This window comes from Schistocerca piceifrons, chromosome 2, assembly GCF_021461385.2.
Source record: "Schistocerca piceifrons isolate TAMUIC-IGC-003096 chromosome 2, iqSchPice1.1, whole genome shotgun sequence".
Classification (NCBI taxonomy): domain Eukaryota; kingdom Metazoa; phylum Arthropoda; class Insecta; order Orthoptera; family Acrididae; genus Schistocerca; species Schistocerca piceifrons.
The window spans coordinates 33,836,784-33,858,545 of NC_060139.1; the positions used below are offsets into that span (position 1 = coordinate 33,836,784).

General features: G+C 38.6%; 1 protein-coding gene across 1 annotated transcript in view; it reads right to left on the minus strand.

The window, feature by feature from the left end:
- LOC124776384 (hepatocyte growth factor-regulated tyrosine kinase substrate) overlaps positions 1-21,762 on the minus strand; it is a 110,047-nt gene that overhangs the window by 45,236 nt on the left and 43,049 nt on the right. The window contains exons 6-9 of the mRNA XM_047251353.1: positions 9,004-9,128; positions 8,819-8,906; positions 6,344-6,442; positions 3,248-3,328 (exon numbers count right to left, since the gene is read on the minus strand). Of these exons, the coding sequence (XP_047107309.1) occupies positions 3,248-3,328; positions 6,344-6,442; positions 8,819-8,906; positions 9,004-9,128 (393 nt within the window). The remainder of the gene's footprint in view (positions 1-3,247; positions 3,329-6,343; positions 6,443-8,818; positions 8,907-9,003; positions 9,129-21,762) is intronic.

Consider the following 21,762-nt stretch of genomic DNA (forward strand, 5'->3'; position numbering starts at 1 on the left):
CACGCTTGCAATTCACTGCATTTAGGTGTTTAAGTAATTGTCTTAAAATAACGCAAACCACTTCCCTTCTTCTGTTAAATGAAGAAAAGAATTGCAATAATTCTTATTTTGTTACTTAGAATGATCAGAAATACTGAGGAATGTGCCAACCAGGTGCCTCTTGTTCACACCTGTTGTGGACAGGATTGAATGTAATTGGGATGCCATTAAGAGTTATATAAGTGTTGTGAATTGTCCTTGAATTTTACAGAAGCATTATAGTGATCATCATGAATGTGGAAAGGACTTGATCATTCTGGCCCACTTTAGCTTTTTTTCTCATATTGGCAATTTTCAAGAGTTCAAAGTACCTAAAAAATGCAAATCTAAGTATTATATTAACTTACACTCCTGTAAATGAACTTTTTGAGTAAATATACCAGAAAAAGAATGATAACATTTTAGAAAGTGCAACACATCAGTTTTTAATTTGTAAGCTACAAATGTTAAACGTTGACAGGAAACATTTCCAATAGTTTCTATGGTGCATTACATTCATACTTACTCAAGAATTTCAATATTTCACCAAATATGCTGATTAATTATCGTCTTCCTCTCTGCCTGACCAAAGAAAGTAATTTCAGTGAGCTACAAGATGTACTGAAATATTTTGAATTTGATGTAAATGAAGACGAACTGTGTGACAAGTTCTGTCATGCCAGGAAAATTTTACACGATAAAGACAATCTTACTGATAATGCTTGTGAGAAACGGGTATGTATGTTTTGTGATTTTAAATGCAAAGGAATTAGGTACACAATTGGAAAAATTCTGTGTTTTGTTATGATTATCCCAGGATCTAAAGCCCACACACAGAGTTTTTGACTATAAATAATAAGTGGACTGATGTGAGAAACAGAAGTTCTGTTGAACTCAATGCTGAACTGCACCTTGTAATGAATTTCAATTTAACCTGTGAAGAACTTTTCAAATGTGTGAAAGATTATGATGTGTTTCTTTCTGAATGAAAATCAAACTGTAAATATTTGTAACCATGTTTGAGCATTCAAGTGCTTTATTTATTTTAAGTGTATGGGAATGAAAATTCCATTGGACGCATCAAAGCTAAAAACTGAAATACTATACAAAATGTCGATAGTGTAGTGTTAATCCTATGTCATATAACATGTTAGCAATTTCCAGAATGAGATTTTCATTCTGCAGCGGAATGTACACTGATATGAAACTTCCTGGCATATTAAAACTGTGTGCTGGACCGAGACTCAAACTCGAGACCTTTGCCTTTCGCCGGGAAAGTGCTCTACCCAATGAGCAACCCAAGCACGACTCACGCCCCGTCCTCACAGCCGGCGGAAGTAAAGCTGTGGGGACGGGGCGTGAATCGTGCTTGGTTAGCTCAGTTGGCAGAGCATTTGCCCGCGAAAGGCAAAGGTCCGGCACACAGTTTTAATCTGCCAGGAAGTTTCATGTTAGCAATTTTCAGCATCTCCCTTATTTTCAATTAGAAAACCTAGCAACTCTAGTCACTCGACATTGTCACAGGATGAGGCAGAAATGGACTTCTTCATTTGGGTTTTGAACATTTTCACAAATTGTTCCACCACTGAACTAGAAGCTGGATGAAACAGGGCAGCAGTAGATGTTGGATACCACTGTGACTGCAAAAATCTGCAAACTCCTTCGATATGAATTACTGATCGTTATTGGAGACAGGGATCCTGCAAAAGCCAGTGATAGCAAAAACGATTGACAACAGCAAATAGATGCAGCTGATGATGTGGAGGGCACCTTGGTTACATTCGGGACATATGACAGTGCATCGACCACCATCAACAACATGCTTCCCAAAAAAGAGCCAGCAAAGCCAATGTGCATCCTGTTGCAAGGGTGCTCCAAAAGTGACCAAGGGGAAAACTGCCATGATGGCGCAGCCTGGTTGTGTGCACAGACCATGCAAGCTCACACAAGATGTTCAATATCTTGATTAATCACTGGCCAGTAGACTTGTTGCCATGTCTAAGCCTTCAGTATGGGACATATCCTAGAGCAATGCAAACAGCAACTGGAGTATATGAAGAAGCAATGCTAGAGGATTGACCAGTCAATACCTTCGCTCCTCCATAACCAGCGTGAAGACCACTGGAAAACACTGAGTCAATCTCAACATACCAAATCTGCGCCCAAAGGAACTCCATTTTACCATCCTGTCTGGATTGATACACCAACATAAATATTTAGTACACTTCATACGACTTCAGAACTATTCATACATAGTAGGCAGAATAATAATTCTCATTTCTTACCCGATATTTATAGTTTACTGTGTAGTGGCAAGGTAGCAGCAATGTTTTAATGAGACTTGGGTCCTTCTAGTACTTAATATGTCCAAGAAGGCTCCTGATAAATAATATTTGATAAAGAAAATGTCTCAGTTTCCCACCTAAATACTGGTGGATCTCCATTGTTCAGAATCACTGAGTTGCATTCACTCTCATGGATTACTGATTATTCCTCAGACAACTAATGTGCTACAGTATAATATGGTGCAGCCAGTCTTGCTGCCTGTGTTCAGAATGTGGGAACCACGTCTACTTGTTGCTATGGCATTCTACATTGCTGCTTAAGAAAGCAAGTTCTTTCTGTTAACTGCGCATCCCAATAAAATGTTAAATTAGCAAATAACATACTGTTTAAAATAAGATGAATGTCACAACTTCCTGCACAAATTTGCATTAATGACCTGCCAATGGAGTCTGATAGTTAAATGAAACAGATTTTCTTCACACATTTTTATTTGCAAGTGTTCTGCAACTAATAGTAAATGTTCACTCTATATTTTCTATTTCCCTACAAATTATTTAGTCATCATTTCTCACAGGTCAGTCCACATGAGTGATCTTTCTTTGTAACAGCAGATGCCAAATAACTTATAGGGTCACCACCTTTCGCTGATGTTCTGCCTTGATAGCATTCTACTTACTAACCATAGATTGTCACACAAAAGGCCACAAACCAACAAAAAATTCCTTTCAGTCTTTGAAAGCAATCATGGTAGCTTTATCCACACTTAAAATCATTATAAACTGTTAAATGAAAAAAGCTCGTGAGACACCTGCAATGTAAAGCACACAGGACCAAGTTACTAGCACAGTTTTCTCAACTGGTGTCATTGCTTCGCATTTGTGTTTGTATTTCAGTTTTAATTTTTCTAGCAACTGATATACAAGTATAGAAGAATAGCACTCACCATGAGTGGAGGAGGTGAATACTGCTTTGCACGTTGAATGGCAGCTGCATTTGAAATAATGGCTGATGTAGTGCGTTTCTTCTGTAAAAATAAGAAAGTTGTGCAAAATGTATAATGGGTTCAAATAATCATGAAAATTGTTTTGCATTGTTTATTCATTGACTAAGAAATGGTAATTTTCAAAATTTTACATGGGAATTACATAACTATTTCAACATATACATACTACACGACAATGACTTCCAGACTACAAAGATTAGATGGAATTGATTTAAAAATGTCATAGTGTCCTTAAATTACAACAAGTGAAGGCAAGGATGCACCAAGGTCATGACAGACACTTTATGAAGGCTTTCAGGTTGGACTGACATGATGTGTGCATACAAAACATTTGTAAGTGTTTTGTATAATGACCAATATATCAGTTTGCCTGCTATTCTTTCACAGTGCTTGCTGTGAACTGACACCAACAACTGAATACAAATAATCTTGCTGTTCAAAAGAGGAAAGTTGGTTGGTTGACTAATGGTGAGGGGGTGGGGGGGGGGGGGTGTAAGGGATCAAATAACAAGGCCCTCAGTTCTTTGATCTAAGAGTCGTGCATCTGGATGCAGAGATGTCCACTGAGAATGTTGTCTGAACTAGTCAATGTAGTCTTGAGATTCATAATAGTAAAAGCATGGTGGTGAAAAATGTAAGGGATAACATTACAGTCAAGAGTGCCCACTATTCATAAAATGCAACACCCAGGACAGAAAACAGGGTGTGGCACAAAGGAGGCAAACTGAATCCAAAGTGATTAAAACAGAGTAAAAGAGGGATGGAAACATAGTCTGGTTAAGGAGGTAGGTTCGGGGATCCCACAGACCTAGCATACAAGGGGGGAGGCCCTATCCCCAACCATTCCGCCCCTGCTCTGTACTTAGATTAAAACCTTCTAACTAAGAATAAAAACCACTTTCATGGAGAGAACTGAGAACGGGTTCAACCATCCATGAATCACCCACTCATATTAGAGGCAATCTGTCTGGAAGTCCATACCTGGCATAGAGGACCAAAAGGAGAGAGCATCCAACCAGAATATGAGCTACTGTCTGTAAGGTTCCAAGACCACAATTGGGGGGGGGGGGGGGGGGGGGGGCCTTGTTACACAAAAGAAACTATGGGTTAACCTGGGGTGACTGATTTGGAGATGACATAGCACTGTGGATTCCTTCTGGGAGAGGCAGAAGGAAAAGCACCATGCTGCAGTAGTCTCCTACTGATCACCATAGCCACAGAACCTAGGCATTCGTATTTCTTCCATATAAGACTGGCAGTAAATAACTTTCTATTCCTGGATCTAAAGTTCTTTCTTGAAAACTGACAAACTGGAGACGATGTTTTGCACAGCTGACAATAAAGGTTGATGTTCACAAGGTCTACCTTCATGGAGTGATCATCCACAGTTGCCACATTCTGGATCTGCCAAGCAGCATGATGACATATTCTCAAAGCGTTAACATCTGATGCAGCTCGTGGGCGGTGGAACGTTTGGTTTCACATGACACCTGTCCACCATGACCTTAACTTTCTCTGGGAAGACATTCCCTTCAAAGGCTAAGATGAAGGCACCTGTGTTCGTATGATTATCCTTGGGCCCTTTTTATACATGTCTTATAAAATGTATGCCTCACAGCTGGATATTAATCCACAGTTCCTCTTCTGTTTGTAACATAAGATCTCAGTGGAAGCTCAATCCTTGGATCGTGTTCAAAGTTCTGCATGGGGTAATGGTCACAGGCATGTCACCTAAACGACCGCATGCCTGAAGAGCTGCAGACTGGGCAGCAGAGAGCTGCAGACTGGGCAGGAGAGGAAGTTTTAATAAATACTGAACCATTTCGCATTTTCCCAGAGACTCAACTTCCTTAAATTTGACTTCAAAGCTTTCAACAAAAAATAATAGTTTTGTCACAGCAAAAGCATCCTCATCATCTCAAGTACATACCATTGTGTGAAGTGTTTTGCTCCTAGACATTTGACTTATTCCTCTTCCCATAGAGCAGCCAGGGAAGGAAATGTCTTGGCATCATATCTCTCTGTATTGTAATAATCTTTCCCTTGTGATTCATGTGCAGCTACGAGTGGAAGAAAGTTTAATTTGCGTCCTGTGCGAATCTTCCTCCAGGGTAGCACCCACTCCGAATGGGGGCTCTCTCTGTAGGTGCCACTCAGTCACAGCAAACCTGACCAGTAAGCCGTTGCCTGCAGTCCTCATGCCCCAGCCATGACAGCAGTAGAATCCTTCGCTTGCATGGGGAGTTGCCAGCTTAGACATCAACAGCGTGATTCGTGCACACACACACACACACACACACACACACGGGAATGGCTAGCATGCTAGGTTTTTGGTATAATATCTTTATAAGAAGGGAAGGGTGCAAAGAGAGAGAGAGAGAGAGGAACAAAAGATGGAATATACACCACACTGAGCAACCTTCTCTCTAGAATCCACACTTCTGTAGAATTTGGAAAAGGAGTAGCAAGTCAAAGCTGACAAGGGGACTATATAGTTAAGAACGAAAAGTTATTGAATGCCGTAAAGGAAGGAAATGAGTGTCCAAACTCACGTACCAGATCCACGCACAAACAGTCCTTTGGTGGCCCAGCACAAACTCTAAGAGGTGTGAGCCCCTGGGGGCATCAAAAGAGGAAATTCCACAACACAATCAGTTAACACTGGAGTGCACTTAGTGCTCAAGTAACCAGATTTATCTCAACAAAAGAAAAGAAAGATTATGACACAAGGTGCAATGTTCTTGTTATAAAGATGTGGCTGCTTTATCAATGAGGCTGTTTCCCTGGATACCATCTGCCCTGCTGTCTATCAGAATAGTGCCATTTATTCAAATATGGAGACACACAGAATTTTATTGTCTGCCTGTAATAGGTTGCAGACCAAATAACTTTAGATATAACTGAAACTTTGTCCTTCAAATATGTGCTAAAGAAAAGATGTAAGAATAGACATAGTAACACCCCCTATATAGCAACTGTAAAATGGTTACATTATACAACACTAACAAAAATGACAATTGGAAAAAGTAATCTCACCTCTTTTTCCTTGTGCTCTGCCTCAGACTTTGACAAAGCAAGAGCAAGCTGCAGTTCCTCCTCTTCCCGCAGCTCCTCCTCTGTTTTACGAGGGGGGCCCTGAAATAAATGTCACCCTGATAACAGATACTATAAATCACGTTTCTTTAACTTTAGTTACTGCAGATCTATTGTCAATAGCACAGTTATTATGCTGTCAATGTCTTTTGGGTCAAGTCATACTTTTTAAGGAAGTAAAAAAGCTTTCCATAACTGCCTTGCTACATTATCAGAAACTACAGGCCCATATTCATTAAACAGGCATATGTTAGAAGTTATGTTTCCCTACAGAGCAGTAGTTCGCATGTAGATGAACTGGATGCTGTAATAAAGGAAATGACGAAACTGCGCACAGCCACAAACTTTCCTCTGTTCTCCTCCTTCCCCAGATTTAACATTTATAATATTTGTTACGTTGATCCATTAGTTCACAGTGAAAGTCAGTCAGCAAGTATACCAAATCTCCATCAAAATTGATGTTACATTTGAATTTCACTGCTTTACTGCACTTATACTTCATACAGATTTCTCAGACAAAGAATTCAAATTCAAGATCAAAAAGTAGGTCAATATTAAGATTAAATTTCAGTATGACTTTTCAGCACACTTTATATGCACCACTATAAGTTTAAACTCTAAATTTTGTGAAAAATGCACAAACAGCAACACACATTTATAAGGTTTCTTTTGTCTTTATTGCTGTTGTTCTTATCTACACCAAGATCAAGGATTAAACTATCTCTGGTTTGTTTGTCCTGAAGTACTTTGCTCTATCTCCTCTTTGACCAATAACTTTCGTCTTCCTTGTTTTGGCATATAGTTCAGCACAAAAATAGTGATCCAAATGAAATTTTGAACATAAGCAAAAAATACCATTAAGCAGTATAGTGACCATTCATAATTAAAACCTATACAGATTATGGCTTTACTATCCTTGTCTTTTTTAATGTCTACCTTAACTTATTCCACATCCCTGAAATCCATCCTTCTTGATGGAATGCAATGAATGAATGAAAATGAATAAATCCACCAATCAGATTACCTCAATGGCTTCTCAAAAAAGTACAGTGATTCTTTCTCATACCTTCAAATTGCCCATGTCAAACTCTGTAAGCATGATTACTCTAACTTAGCTACTGTCATTTGCACTAAGATGTAAGTATGTGCGCAACAGATGGCTCCCAAACCATGACTATATAACACTGTTAATTACTGTTCTCCATCCCATCTCTTTTCTTCCCTCCTCCCATCCACTCCTACTGATGGTACAATTTGTTTAGAGCATTTTAAATTCACCTGTTAATTGTTTCTGATTAGTAAACTCTTTACAAATCCCAAGTGCAGCCTAGAAGATAATTAATATTTTGGAATAACTAAGCAAACTAAGAACTAAATTCAAGAAAAAAAAGACATGAAGATTTTATTTCAATATGACTTTCAGCACACTTTAAAATACCAGACATGCAAAAGTGCATTTTGTGAAAAAATGCACACACTCCACAAACAACAAAACTTGTCTCCCCATTTCTGTTTCAGTGAATATGTCACTTTGACCTTGTCAATGTTCATAGATTAAAGTATATATGAGTACATACAAATAGTCTCACAGCTATTTTCAAAACCAATTAAAATACCTGTATGTCTTGAGAAATTGGATCATCATTCTGAAATTTTGTTGACTTCTTCATAGAACTGAGCAAGAGAAAAGATATGTTTATTTACTCTTCCAAAACAAAAGATGACAGCTCAGTCACTTGTTTCAGTGACATTTCATCCAAAAGCTGTTTATAGTAAAGACTGTGCAAATGAATTTTTATATATATATATATATATATATATATATATATATATATATATATATATATATATATATATATATATATGTGTGTGTGTTATCTCTAGTAAAAAATATATCAAATATATCAGTACTTATGTCACAGCATTAAACTTTTTTTAACAATATCAATAACAGATACCATTATTAACTTCATATATTCTCTCTCTTTTCCATTAGACTATGTTAACTTAATTGAAATAATCAGCATTTCAGTATAGACTTATTTTTATAATTTGTAACAAACATTTTTAATAAAATCATGCAAATATATTTGGTTGAGAAGCATGCAGAAAAGTATCAAAGCACAGTTCATGACTCTGCTAAAGACTGAAAGACGCTCAAAATTGAAATATGATCATTTGACACATTTTAGACATACTAGATCAGACATATGATTCTATATCAGGAATATGTATATAAGCAAGGGACACAGATGAAAAGCCTGACTTTTTCTATAACATGAAGAAAAAGTCTAGTAATTTTGTGAGGAAACAATTGTGTGTAAACTTTCATTACCTAAAGCTATTACGTCATTATTTGGATGGGTTGTCATAAATTGCAAATACTTTTTTTAACTGAAGAAATAGCAAATTAAATACCTGACTTTGCTGTGCTAATGAACTGCTGAGATACTCTGGTGGCAACTCCCCCTCAGACTTCTGTGTAGGTGGTGGGGTTGAGGTAGATCTAAATTTTCAGTGAACATTTAGTTCAATTTTAGTAAAAGGAAATCTTAGCTTCTTGGAAGCAGATGTATTATGCTGATAAATATTTATGTACTTACTTATTGAGCGATTCATAGCATGCCTCACATACACGAACTTCTTTTTCTATTCCAAACTTCGGCAGTGTTGAGGTTTTTGACGAGCACTGACTGCAGAATACCTGTCCACAGGCTCTGCAGTGATGCTGGAAAAGTGAAACTAGTGCTAATCATGAATTCATAATCAGACAAAATAAATACTGGCTCATTCTATTTACTATGAGATGGTTCTGCACTATTAATGATGTTGTCAAGTCTCTAAAATATGCCATGACATTTACAAATGAGGAAACGTGATGTTAAATTTCCAAAGTACTATGTTCTAATACTGAAAATCTATTACCTAAACAAGAGAAAGTTGTGCTAGACAACAAGGTTGGTGCTATGTTGCACTGCATTTAAGACAAAAGAGATACAGCTCTAAAAGTTCTTAGAGGAAATACAAAATGGCACACTTGTCAAAACATTTTACAATCCATATGGTGACGCTGAAAGCCATCTGCCAGAATTCACATGAACCTCAGAAAGACATGTAAGTATATTTAGTGCAATGTCTGTACTGTTAGCAGTCCCTGAAAAGTTTAACATCTGCCACCATAACTCCTGACACATTTTTCATTTGCTCAGTCTGCAACTAAATGGATAAAGGCCACAATTTAGTAAGAAATATGAAGAATACTGCTTATTGGGCACCAACGTCTGAGCCAAAAAAATATTTTTAATCTATTAAGGTAATCTTTGTTTACAGTTTTAAGTTGTTTCGAATTATTATTATTAGCCAGTGTTTTCAGATGACACTCACAAGATCATATAGAAGTAGTAGCATCAGCAGCAGTAGTAGTAGTAGCAGTGCTAACACTGTGACTCCAGCCTCTGGAGAGGTAGGAAATGTAATGTCGTTGTTAACAATCTTATGGCATTATGGCAGAATATTTACTGTCTTCCAACAGAGAGGATATACATATTCTTGCACATCAGATTTAACTCCGGCATAATTTAAGTAACAATCAGCTTCATTTATATTTTACACTTTGTCATTGAGGTATTCACAATATCCTGTTCTCTGAGTACAATTGCTTTGTGGAGTCTTCATGTGTCTCAGCAATACTACTAAAACTCATTCTTCAAACTTGACCACATTACTAAATTAAAAAAATAACTGAAAAGTTTTAAAGTCGTTGAAAATGGATGCAATGTAAAATTTCTTAGTCAATGATAAATTTAACTGCCAGTCCTCCACTCTTGTAAAGTATCAATTACAATTGCATTCTTGTAGTTGTAAAGCAGGATAAGTGGAAAACTGAGGGAAAAAAATCAATTCGCTCAATGGACTACATGCTAATTTTAGATTATATCTACACCAAAAGCAAAGAGATGTGATTTGAAATACTAGCCACAAATGTCAATTCTTGTGAAGCAATGTCAGGATACTCCTCTGAACTTTTGCTCACCAAACATTCACCTATAATACTAGTCTTACACTGTTATACCTTCTAGTTGTATCATAACTAATTTTAATGTTAAAAACTCATGAAGGAAATATTGTTGTTTACTAATAGCCTCAACACGTTTCACTGAAACAATGAGATTACGTTCTTGAGTTTATTATTTCTATTTACCATGACAACATATCAACAGCCAAATTAATACAGCTAATAAATATAGTGGCTTCAATTTGCTGCATCATGTCTGGAAACTGCCAACAGAATATGTAGATGCTTTGGCAGTCGTGCGGATTTACTGTTTATATACCCCACTGTGACTGTGCAATGGAACACTGGAAAATCTTCCATATTGCTCAAGAGTTGCAAAAAGGAGCCTGTCATTGTGATATGATGGATCTGCTTGAATTAACCCCATCTGTGATAGAGGTGATTGAACAATTATATATATGAACATGTAGTTTAATGCCTGTACTATATTGTGACTTTACATTCCTTGCATTGAAATGTTCCAGTATACACAGTGTTTCTGTCTTCTGTGTGAAGATGTCACACAATAAACAAATAAGCAGCACTATGGAACTCTGCCCTTATACCTAAAACTCTTTGCTGGTGTGGACCAAATAAAGAGCACCTTACAAATATCAGAGGCTATGCCTGCTTTCCCACAGGGTTTGCCGAGTTCATTATGCGAGACTGAAACCGTGTTTTTTGACCAGGATTCAAAATTAAAGTCTGGAAGGGAAGGGAAGGGAAGGGAAGGGAAGGGAAGGGAAGGGAAGGGAAGGGAAGGGAAGGGAAGGGAAGGGAAGGGAAGGGAAGGGAAGGAAAGGAAAGGAAAGAAGCTCATGGGATGTTGAAGCTTTGAGTTGGACTATGAGGCAAGCTTGACTAGAGTGGTTGTTCACTGCTCTTGGTGTAACACATAATTTTAGCTTGTCATTTATATCAGCACAAACTAAGGTGACAGCCAAGGGACAAGTGGCTAAAAGGAGTGGAACAAACCATTTGGAAGAGAGTATAACAGCTCAACTCTAGATACAGGCCAGCAGCAGTCACAGTGGTGTTTCTCTATTACTCTTAGGTTGGCAAACACATCAGTTTCATGTAGCCAATAAGATGATACATTCACATAACTGATGAGATTTGAGAAAAGAGGCTATGAATTTCTAGCACCAAAATATAAACCATTTTCTTCACTGTGGTCACAAATATTTGAATTTTTGACAAATATGTAATGACTTACAATGTTGGGATTAGTTTGGAATGTGACAGTTGTGTTCTGTAGCTTAGCCTGAGGCTTAGGTTAGGATGGAATACAGTAGTTTTACTCACAGAAAATAAATTAATAATCTTAGTTGTCACATATATTTGTTTCTTCTTAATATGTCATGAATTATGAGATTGTAGTTAGGCTGAGACCTAACAGAGCACCTTAAATTAAATTAATAACATTGGTGTTCAAAATATTTGTTTCTTCTGAATATTTTATGATTTTGGGGGTTATGATAAACTGAAGTGATAATGTGACAGCTGTCAGCTGCTCTCTCACTGGCAATGTATACCCAGCGACTGACACACCCTCTTTCCTTCCCATCATGCCTCATTAGGTGCTAACAACATTGCTAAATGAAACACGTAAGTACACCACCCACCTTGATCTAAACTTTTATTGAAGAAAACATTATGCCATAGAAGTTATAGATAGGTGGTGGTAACATCAGAGAAGACTGACAGACTTCTGTTCCAAGCAGACACTGAAAGGATGAGAAACTGAGCAAAACGATGATTGACTGACAGAAATTTTGAATCTGCATTTAGATTTGAACAAACAATAAATTATCAAAGCATAAAAATGCCTTAAACAAAATGTGTTATATGAGGACTTGATGAGCATGAACAAAATTGACGATAGAATTTTGGAAAATCAACAGTACATAGTGCTGGATAAAAGGAAATAAGTCAATTTAAATCACCAAAATTGACTGTTAATCAAAGTAAGGGTCAATATAATTTCAGAAGAAACTCATTTTGTTTGAGTGTGTGTGTGTGTGTGTGTGGGGGGGGGGGGGGGGGGTGTTAACTTAAAATGAAAGCTACTACAACCTTTTTAAGTGTAATTGTTCTTTGAAGCAGCAGCAGTTGGCATTGGTGCAAAAAAAGTGGTGAACTTGAGACAGAATGTAACCTACACACAACTACGTTAGGAAGTAGCCATAATTACGATCCAGGGTGGAAGCAGTGATTTGTCAGCAAATTTACATTATCACAATTGTGGCTAGGGGCAGGGCAAGGAAGAATATGAAAGTAAGGGACTTTGTTTAGGGGAAGGAAAACAACTCACCAAATAACAGAAGTACTGATACACTACAGTACAGCTACATTGTGCCGGCACAGAGGTACGCAAGTAGGTGTGGTTGTAGGTGTGTGTGTGTGTGTGTGTGTGTGTGTGTGTGTGTGTGAGTGAGTGAGAGAGAGAGAGAGAGAGAGAGAGAGAGCAGGAACACTCGCACGCACACATTCATGAAATGATTCGTCCAAGAGAGGGCCCAGTTTTCATTCTTTTTTTGTGTTCCTGTTGATGACTCTATGCTTCCACTATTTGGTGAGTTGTTCTTTGTCCTCCTACATTATTTACATTATGACAGGAGTAACAAGTTTGTTGACAATGAAGGAACAAAAGTCTACAGCATTATGAGAAGTTGCTGGAGAAATGAAAATATTCTACTACATACTGGAAGCTAAATGAATGTGACATGTACATGTGGTATATCTTTTTTATGAAAAAAATGAGCAGTGCAGTTTCATTCTTTGCTTGTGTCAAGTGTTACAGTCATGGATGTACATAGAAGTACACGAAACTTATTAAGGAGGTGGCCTTGCTGCAGATTTTAACTGGACAATATTAATGGTAGCAGTGTTGAATGCACCACAATCTTTCTCTTTTGGTAGAGATTGACTAGCAAGCAACAAAGTTTCATTGGACATCAGGTGGTCAAATATTTTGGGCATTATTGCATTTCATTCAGTATTTGTATGTTTTGTAAGGTAAGTTGTTGAGAACTGAGAAGACATTATAAGTCTTGCAATGATTGCAGAAACAGCTATGGTACGTGACAAGATGAAAGAGAGAATTTAAAATAGCTGTTGAAATTTCAGAAAATGAATCTCATAACATACAAACACTGGGAAACTAATGTAGCAGGGTTGTACCCTCTGCCAAGTTTTACCATACCTTGTAACCGTTAGAATCCTTGAACGTATTTGTTCTATGCAAGCAGAACATGTTATGTAGATGAAAATACTTTGATAATGAATATTAGTAAATTATATATAAAAACAAAGATGAGGTGACTTACCGAACGAAAGCGCTGGCAGGTCGATAGACACACAAACAAACACAAACATACACACAAAATTCAAGCTTTCGCAACAAACTGTTGCCTCATCAGGAAAGAGGGAAGGAGAGGGGAAGACGAAAGGAAGTGGGTTTTAAGGGAGAGGGTAAGGAGTCATTCCAATCCCGGGAGCGGAAAGACTTACCTTTGGGGGAAAAAAGGACAGGTATACACTCGCACATATCCATCCACACATACAGACACAAGCAGACATATTATTGGTCTTTAAATATGTCTGCTTGTGTCTGTATGTGTGGATGGATATGTGCGTGTGTGCGAGTGTATACCTGTCCTTTTTTCCACCAAAGGTAAGTCTTTCTGCTCCCGGGATTGGAATGACTCCTTACCCTCTCCCTTAAAACCCACTTCCTTTCGTCTTCCCCTCTCCTTCCCTCTTTCCTGATGAGGCAACAGTTTGTTGCGAAAGCTTGAATTTTGTGTGTATGTTTGTGTTTGTTTGTGTGTCTATCGACCTGCCAGCGCTTTCGTTCGGTAAGTCACCTCATCTTTGTTTTTATATATAATTTTTCCCACGTGGAATGTTTCCTTCTATTATATTGATATTAGTAAATTAGATTTAATTTGCATCTTTCACTTACAAAAATTTTAACATCATTTTATGGAGAGTTTCATTTTTAATATTTCAATCTGAATGGCTTCTGCTTAAACAAATTGTATAGCACTTGGCACAATGGACAGTTCGTGAGGTCTGTCATGGAAGCCATACCTGTTGTAATATTATTAAGGCGATACTTGTTATTTACCCACACTTGGTGTTCATAAATGGTTATATTGGCATTAATTAAAAGGACTCAGGTATTCAGGCTCCTTTCCATTATCTTTATGCAACACATGTCTAATAATCATTACACTGCTGAATGTAGCATTACTTGCTTGACAACTGAGGCATAACACACCATTTCAGAGAAAATGATTGGTTATAATATCTGTCCTCCTAAACAATGAATGATGATCATGATATTTAACAAATCTTTATGCAATGAAGTGCCAAAGAAACTAGTATAGGTATGCTTATTCAAACATAGAGAAATGTAAACAGATAGAATACAGTGCTGTGATTGGCAACACCTATATAAGATGAGTGTCTGGCCTAGTTGTTAGATTGGTTACTGCTGCTATGATGACAGGTTATCATGATTTAAATGAGTTTGAATGTGGTGTTATAGTCAGCACACGAGCCAGGGGACATGGCATCTGCGAGGTAGTGATGAAGTGGGGATATTCCCATACGACCATTTCATGAGTGTACTGTGAATATCAGGAATCCGGTAAAACATCAAATCTCCAACATCGCTGTGGCTGGAAAAATATCCTGTGAGAATGGGACCAACAACAACTGAAGAGGATTGTTGAATCCTTCCGCAAATTTCTGGGCCATCAACAAGTGTCAGTGTGTGAACCATTCAACAAAACATCATCAATATGGGCTTTCAGAGCCTGAGACCCAATTGTGTACCCTTAATGACTGCACAACACAAGGCTTTATGCCTCGTCTGGGCCTGTCAACCTTGAAATTGGACTGTTGATGACTGGAAACATGTTGCCAGGTCGGACGAGTCTCGTTTCAAATTGTAGCTAGCGGATAGACGTGTACGGGTATGGAGAAAACCTCACAACTCCATGGACCTTGCATGTCAGCAAGGGACTGTTCAAGCTGGTGGAAGCTCTGTAATGGTGTGGGGCGTGTGCAGCTGGAGTGATATGGGACCCCTCATACGTCTAGATACGACTGACAGGTGATACGTAAGTAAGCATCCTGTCTGATCACCTGCATCCATTCATGTCCATTGTGCATTCCAACGGACTTGGGCAATTCCAGCAGGACAATGTGACACTGTACACATCTATAATTGCTACAGAGTGGCTCCAGGAATACTCTTCCGAGTTTAAACACTTCCGCTACCCACCAAACTCCTCAGACATGAACATTATTGAGCATATCTGGGATGCCTTGTAACATGCTGTTCAGATAAAGATCTCCATCCCCTCGTACTCTTATGGATTTATGAACAGCCCTGCAGGATTCATGGTGTCAATTCCCTTCAGCACTACTGCAGACATTAGACGAGTCCATGCCACGTCATGTTGTGGCACTTCTGTGTGCTTGAGGGGTCTCTACACAATACTAGACAGGTGTACCAGTTTCTTTGGCTCTTCAGTGTATTAATAGTCATGTTTTGGACAGCATAATGTGGGAGAAATTGTTTTTTATTATGAACAGGTATTACAAGACACACGAGCACAGCATATCTGCATAACTGGATGACAAGTTTAATGTCTCCATATTCTCTGAGCCGCTTGCTCTTAAATGTCACAGCCTGGGGTTGTGTTGCAGAAGAACGGCGCTCACAGTAACAACAGTGGTGTTGTTGAAGCAAAAACAAAAGAAGTTTTAAAACTGTTATTCCGTCTTTTATTCTCAAACATTTTGCTCTGTCAAAATGTGTTCTTGATGTGCAGTCTAATGAGGCAAGATATTTGTAATTCAAGCAGTTGTGACACAGTTGTACTATACATATCTGATGAGAGTTATCTGTCACTGTATAAAGAAGGTTAAATAGATTGGTGTTGAAAGTAGAAATATTTTGTGTCAAAAGTATAAATCTGACAAGGATTCCAGATTTCTTTCAGCCTCTAGCACTGAAGACACTGCAAAGGAAAAGAAGTCAGCTAAAAAGAGCTGAAGCATAGTAATTTGAATCTTATCAGCAGGTCCAAATCTTAGTTAATTTATGACATAGGCAACCATGGAAAATATATTACGTGCCATTCATTAATCAATCAAAAGAGACAGATCAAAAATAATATCATTAAGAAAAATAACTGGAGATGAGTTTGTGACATGCAGACATAAAGTAAGGCATTGAGCAATGAGTGTTATTGAATGATAAGAAAGTCACACTAGCGAATGAATCTGTCAATCAACACTAACCCGAGGACTTAACTTTTCTATACTTAGAATAGCCCTGCTACATTGTGTTACTATTTTAGTGGTCATGAAAGGAAACAAACACTTCTAAGAAATGCTGTGCAAGTATAAATGGGCATTTTCCATTAATCAATGGATTACTGAAGGGTTTGTGAGCAGGAGCAGGCTACAGATTAAGGAGCAAGAGCAACTTGTACGCATCCTTATGCTACACCATTCAAGGGAGGCTTACAAGGGGTAAGTTTCCCACTGCTGATTTGATTCATATAGACAAGGTGTGCAGGGCACAACTACAACTTCAACGTACCCAAACAGGAAGATGCAACTCCCAACTGTTATCAAAAGGACAGAGGTTGAATATTTTGGACAAGTTTACATATTTTGTATTGTCACAAATATTCAAGTAGTCGGCAGCTGTGTGAGTATGCAGGTACTTTCGTAAATGCGAGGTTTCTGGATTGAATCACGCTGCAAGTAACTTTTTCCATCCCTATGTAATTTTGACAACGGACTTATGACGATGCAAATCATCCATATTTAATGATTCATTTATTATTTACATAATATTTATCCTGAAAAACTGAGAGAAAATTATTTTCATGAGGAGATTGAAATGAAAGAGAATACACAAGAACTCCCAATCAAATCAGTATATTCACTTCATTTATATTACTGTACATACATTTGTGACAAATATAATATGTAAACCCAGGTAGCATTCCATGAATCAGGATGATGATGATCATAGAAACAATAATTATTGTGACATACAGCATGTGTGATGAATGCGAAAGTTATAGATGTGCATGATTTTTCCATGCATCTATAGCAAAACAAACTTTATTTACATTGCTGAACAGTTCTCAATGATCACACATTTTAGCAGCATACCATACATATCAATGCACATCACAGAATACTGGTACAATGACTGATTGTGTATGATTAACTGAGTTTTCATGTAATCTTCTCTTGAAGGTATCTCTCTATTCTGTTTCATGATGTTTGCACAATTTTGTAGTAATTTTATAAGGTTATTCGCCTGCACGTAAAAATAAATGTTGCAAGAAATTAAGAGTCAAGAGTAATATTACAACTGATTAGGTTCGTCGGGGCCCAAGTCAGCCCAAAGCCACCTGGCTAAAATGTGGCAAGAGGCAACCCTACATCCCCATCCAGCAACAAATACTTCAGATAAACAGTATACACTCAAATCTAATGGATAAAATTCAAAAACTGATTTGCTGCATGGACTCTATCAGCTTGGATTTCAGAGAGTGATTCAGCTAGCTGCAAAGTCCACTGTGTAGCAGTGAAGGTGAAGCCCTACCAGAAGATATGGATGACTTTCAGGTGGGGTAGAGGGTTGGCAGGCACTACAAACACAACAGGATGGTGCAGACTGTCATAATAGGTATATAAGGGTCAGACAGGTGTGACCAGTAGGGAGGCAGCAACGGTCTAAGAATTCACAGTGAGACAATCCAAGGGAAGATTACAACAATATTATGAAAAGGAATGATTGCTATTCATCCTATAGAGAAGATATATATGTACCCCATAGAGTCACAGACAGGGACAACAGAAAGACTATTAAAAATGTGAGTTTTTGGTCAAAAGGCCTCCTTCTAAAGTGGACAGTCCAGATACATTTATGCAAGCACAACTCTCACACACATGACCACTGTTGCTGGCCAATGAGGCTGGGCTAGCAACCTATTCTTATAAAAAGATTCTTAAAATATTGTCATTATTCCTTCTTGGGAGACTACTACACAGTCAAAGACACTCTTATAGTCCGTAACTTATAGATTGTGGCAGTGACATACCATTCTTTGTTCCATGCAAGTTGGTGGTATGACTGACTGCCACCAATTCCACTGTAAAGACGTAGCATCTAATAGGCAGGGAGTGTTGTTTCTGGTACGTAAAGAAAGAGGCTGTCTGTTCTCCAACTCCTGAGCCATCCTTATAAATGATATCCCCACAGAGGTCCCTACAAGCTCCAAGAAGAACAATATCAAGAGAATGATCCAGGCAAATTTGTGGGTAAGGTATAAGTCATGTGAGCGTTCCACAGTGTGACATAGTGAAAGAATTGTCAGAAGGTAAGCAAAACTTGGAATGGGTAGGCTGTAACCTGGCCGATAAGAAAATTCTAGATGGAGATCACTTTTTTGGAAGTTATACTTTCACATCAAGATTGGTAAGTAGTCAATTCAAATATTCTAGATGAGTATAGATTTGTGTGGTGTAGCTAAGGAGTAGTGGTTTCTACCCATAATGGGGCATTCCTTGTGCCACCAGGAGGCTGCCAACGAGGCTCATCATAAAGGCACCAATTACAACTCTGATCCTACAATGACAGATCGAATCTAGGAGTCACAATGCCGAGCGTGCCACTGACCCATAATCCAAGCTTCTATAACATGAACATTATAAAATGATGGGTCTGTAGAGTTCTAAAATGGTGGAACAGTCCCCACCTCAGATGGTGTTTCTGAGATAGCACAGGAAATTAAGTTTTAATTAAGGTGTCTGCTTGAAGTTTCATACACAGGGTGCCCAAGTTAGCAAGGCATCAAATAGAATTCCTCAGAAGTGATGCAGCAAATGAAGCAGGTGAAAAGGAATACAAATGTTTAAACATGAAATTGACAATAAGCTCAAAATTGCTAAGCCAGAATGGCTAGACGACAAACATAAGGATTTAGAAGCATATTTTGCTAGGGGAAAGATAGATAGTACCTACAGGAAAATTAAAAAGACCTTTGTAGAAAAGAGAAGCACTGCATGGATATCAATAACTCAGATGGTAAACCAGCCCTAAGCAAAAAAGGGAAAGATGAAAGGAGTATATAGAGGGTCTATACAAGGGAGATGAACTTGAAAGCAAATTTATACAAAGGGAAGTGGCTATAGATGAGATGGGAGATATGATGCTGTGAGAAGAACTGGACAAAGCTCTGAAAGATCTAAGTCAAAACAAGGCCCTGGGATTAGACAATATTCCGTTAGAATTACTGATAGCCTTGAGAGAGTCAACCACGACAAAACTCTTCCGTCTTGTTTACAAGATGTATGAGATAGGTGAAATAACCTCAGACTTCAAGAAGAATGTAGTAATTCCAATTCCAAAGACAGCAGTTGCTGACATGTGAAAATTACTGATCGGTTTAATAAGTCAAGGTTGCTGAATACTAACACAAATTCTATACAGAAGAATGAAAAATGGGTAGAAGCAGACCTCGGGGAAGATCATTTTGAAACTTCCTGGCAGATTAAAACTGTGTGCCCGACCGAGACTCGAACTCGGGACCTTTGCCTTTCGCGGGCAAGTGCTCTACCATGGTAGAGCACTTGCCCGCGAAAGGCAAAGGTCCCGAGTTCAAGTCTCGGTCGGGCACACAGTTTTAATCTGCCAGGAAGTTTCATATCAGCGCACACTCCGCTGCAGAGTGAAAATCTCATTCTGGAAACATCCCCCAGGCTGTGGCTAAGCCATGTCTCCGCAGTATCCTTTCTTTCAGGAGTGCTAGTTCTGCAAGGTTCGCAGGAGAGCTTCTGTAAAGTTTGGAAGGTAGGAGACGGATACTGGCAGAAGTAAAGCTGTGAGTACCGGGCGTGAGTCGTGCTTCGGTAGCTCAGATGGTAGAGCACTTGCCCGCGAAAGGCAAAGGTCCCGAGTTCGAGTCTCGGTCGGGCACACAGTTTTAATCTGCCAGGAAGTTTCATATCAGCGCACACTCCGCTGCAGAGTGAAAATCTCATTCTGGAAACATCCCCCAGGCTGTGGCTAAGCCATGTCTCCCCAGTATCCTTTCTTTCAGGAGTGCTAGTTCTGCAAGGTTCGCAGGAGAGCTTCTGTAAAGTTTGGAAGGTAGGAGACGGATACTGGCAGAAGTAAAGCTGTGAGTACCGGGCGTGAGCCGTGCTTCGGTAGCTCAGATGGTAGAGCACTTGCCCGCGAAAGGCAAAGGTCCCGAGTTCGAGTCTCGGTCGGGCACACAGTTTTAATCTGCCAGGAAGTTTCATATCAGCGCACACTCCGCTGCAGAGTGAAAATCTCATTCTGGAAGATCATTTTGGATTATGGAAAAATATAGGAACACACAAGCCAATACTGACCCTATTACTTATCTTACAAGGGAACTTCCCCATCGCACCCCCCTCAGATTTAGTTATAAGTTGGCACAGTGGATAGGCCTTGAAAAAACTGGACACAGATCAATTGAGGAAACAGGAAGAAGTTGTGTGGAATTATGAAGAAAAAAAAAAAATAATAATCAAAATATACAAACAGAGTAGTCTATGCGCAAATGAAGGGTGGACCAGGATATTATACAGACTGGGTGGGTGGTAGAATACCACTATGGGATGGCTGGAAAGAATTGTGGGTAGGATGCTTCTCACTTTCAGGCATGATGACAACTAGTAAAAGCCCTGGTAAAGGATATACTTTAGTTTGTGAAAAGTAACATTGCAAAATTCAGCAAAAATGTTAATGTCAATAACTATGACACAGAAAATGAATTTGTTCACACATTGTGTATGTCTTCCTTTAAAAATGAATTATTTAAACAAAGTATACGAGGTGTGACAATAAAGTAATGAGGCTGATTTTCTTTGCAAGATGTGGGAACCTTGCAGGCTTGCGCAGGCACAATATGTTTAACCTTTGTCTATAAGCTGCTTCTAGTCCAAGTGGCACATCGATGCAACTGCTCAGTCGTGAGCTGTGCTGTAATAAGTTAACATGTGTTTGTGTCTCTCGTCACAGAAATGGAACTGCATAATATTGCGCAACAGTATGCCATTTCTTTTTGCGTTAAATTGGGTGAAAACGCGACAACAACTTACGGTAAGCTTCAGAAGGCTTTCGGAGAAGAGGTTCTGTCAAGAGCTCAAGTTTTTCATGGCATAAAATGTTTAGTGAAGGCAGAATGAAAGTTGAAGATGAAGACCGCAGCGGACGACCATCAACCTCATG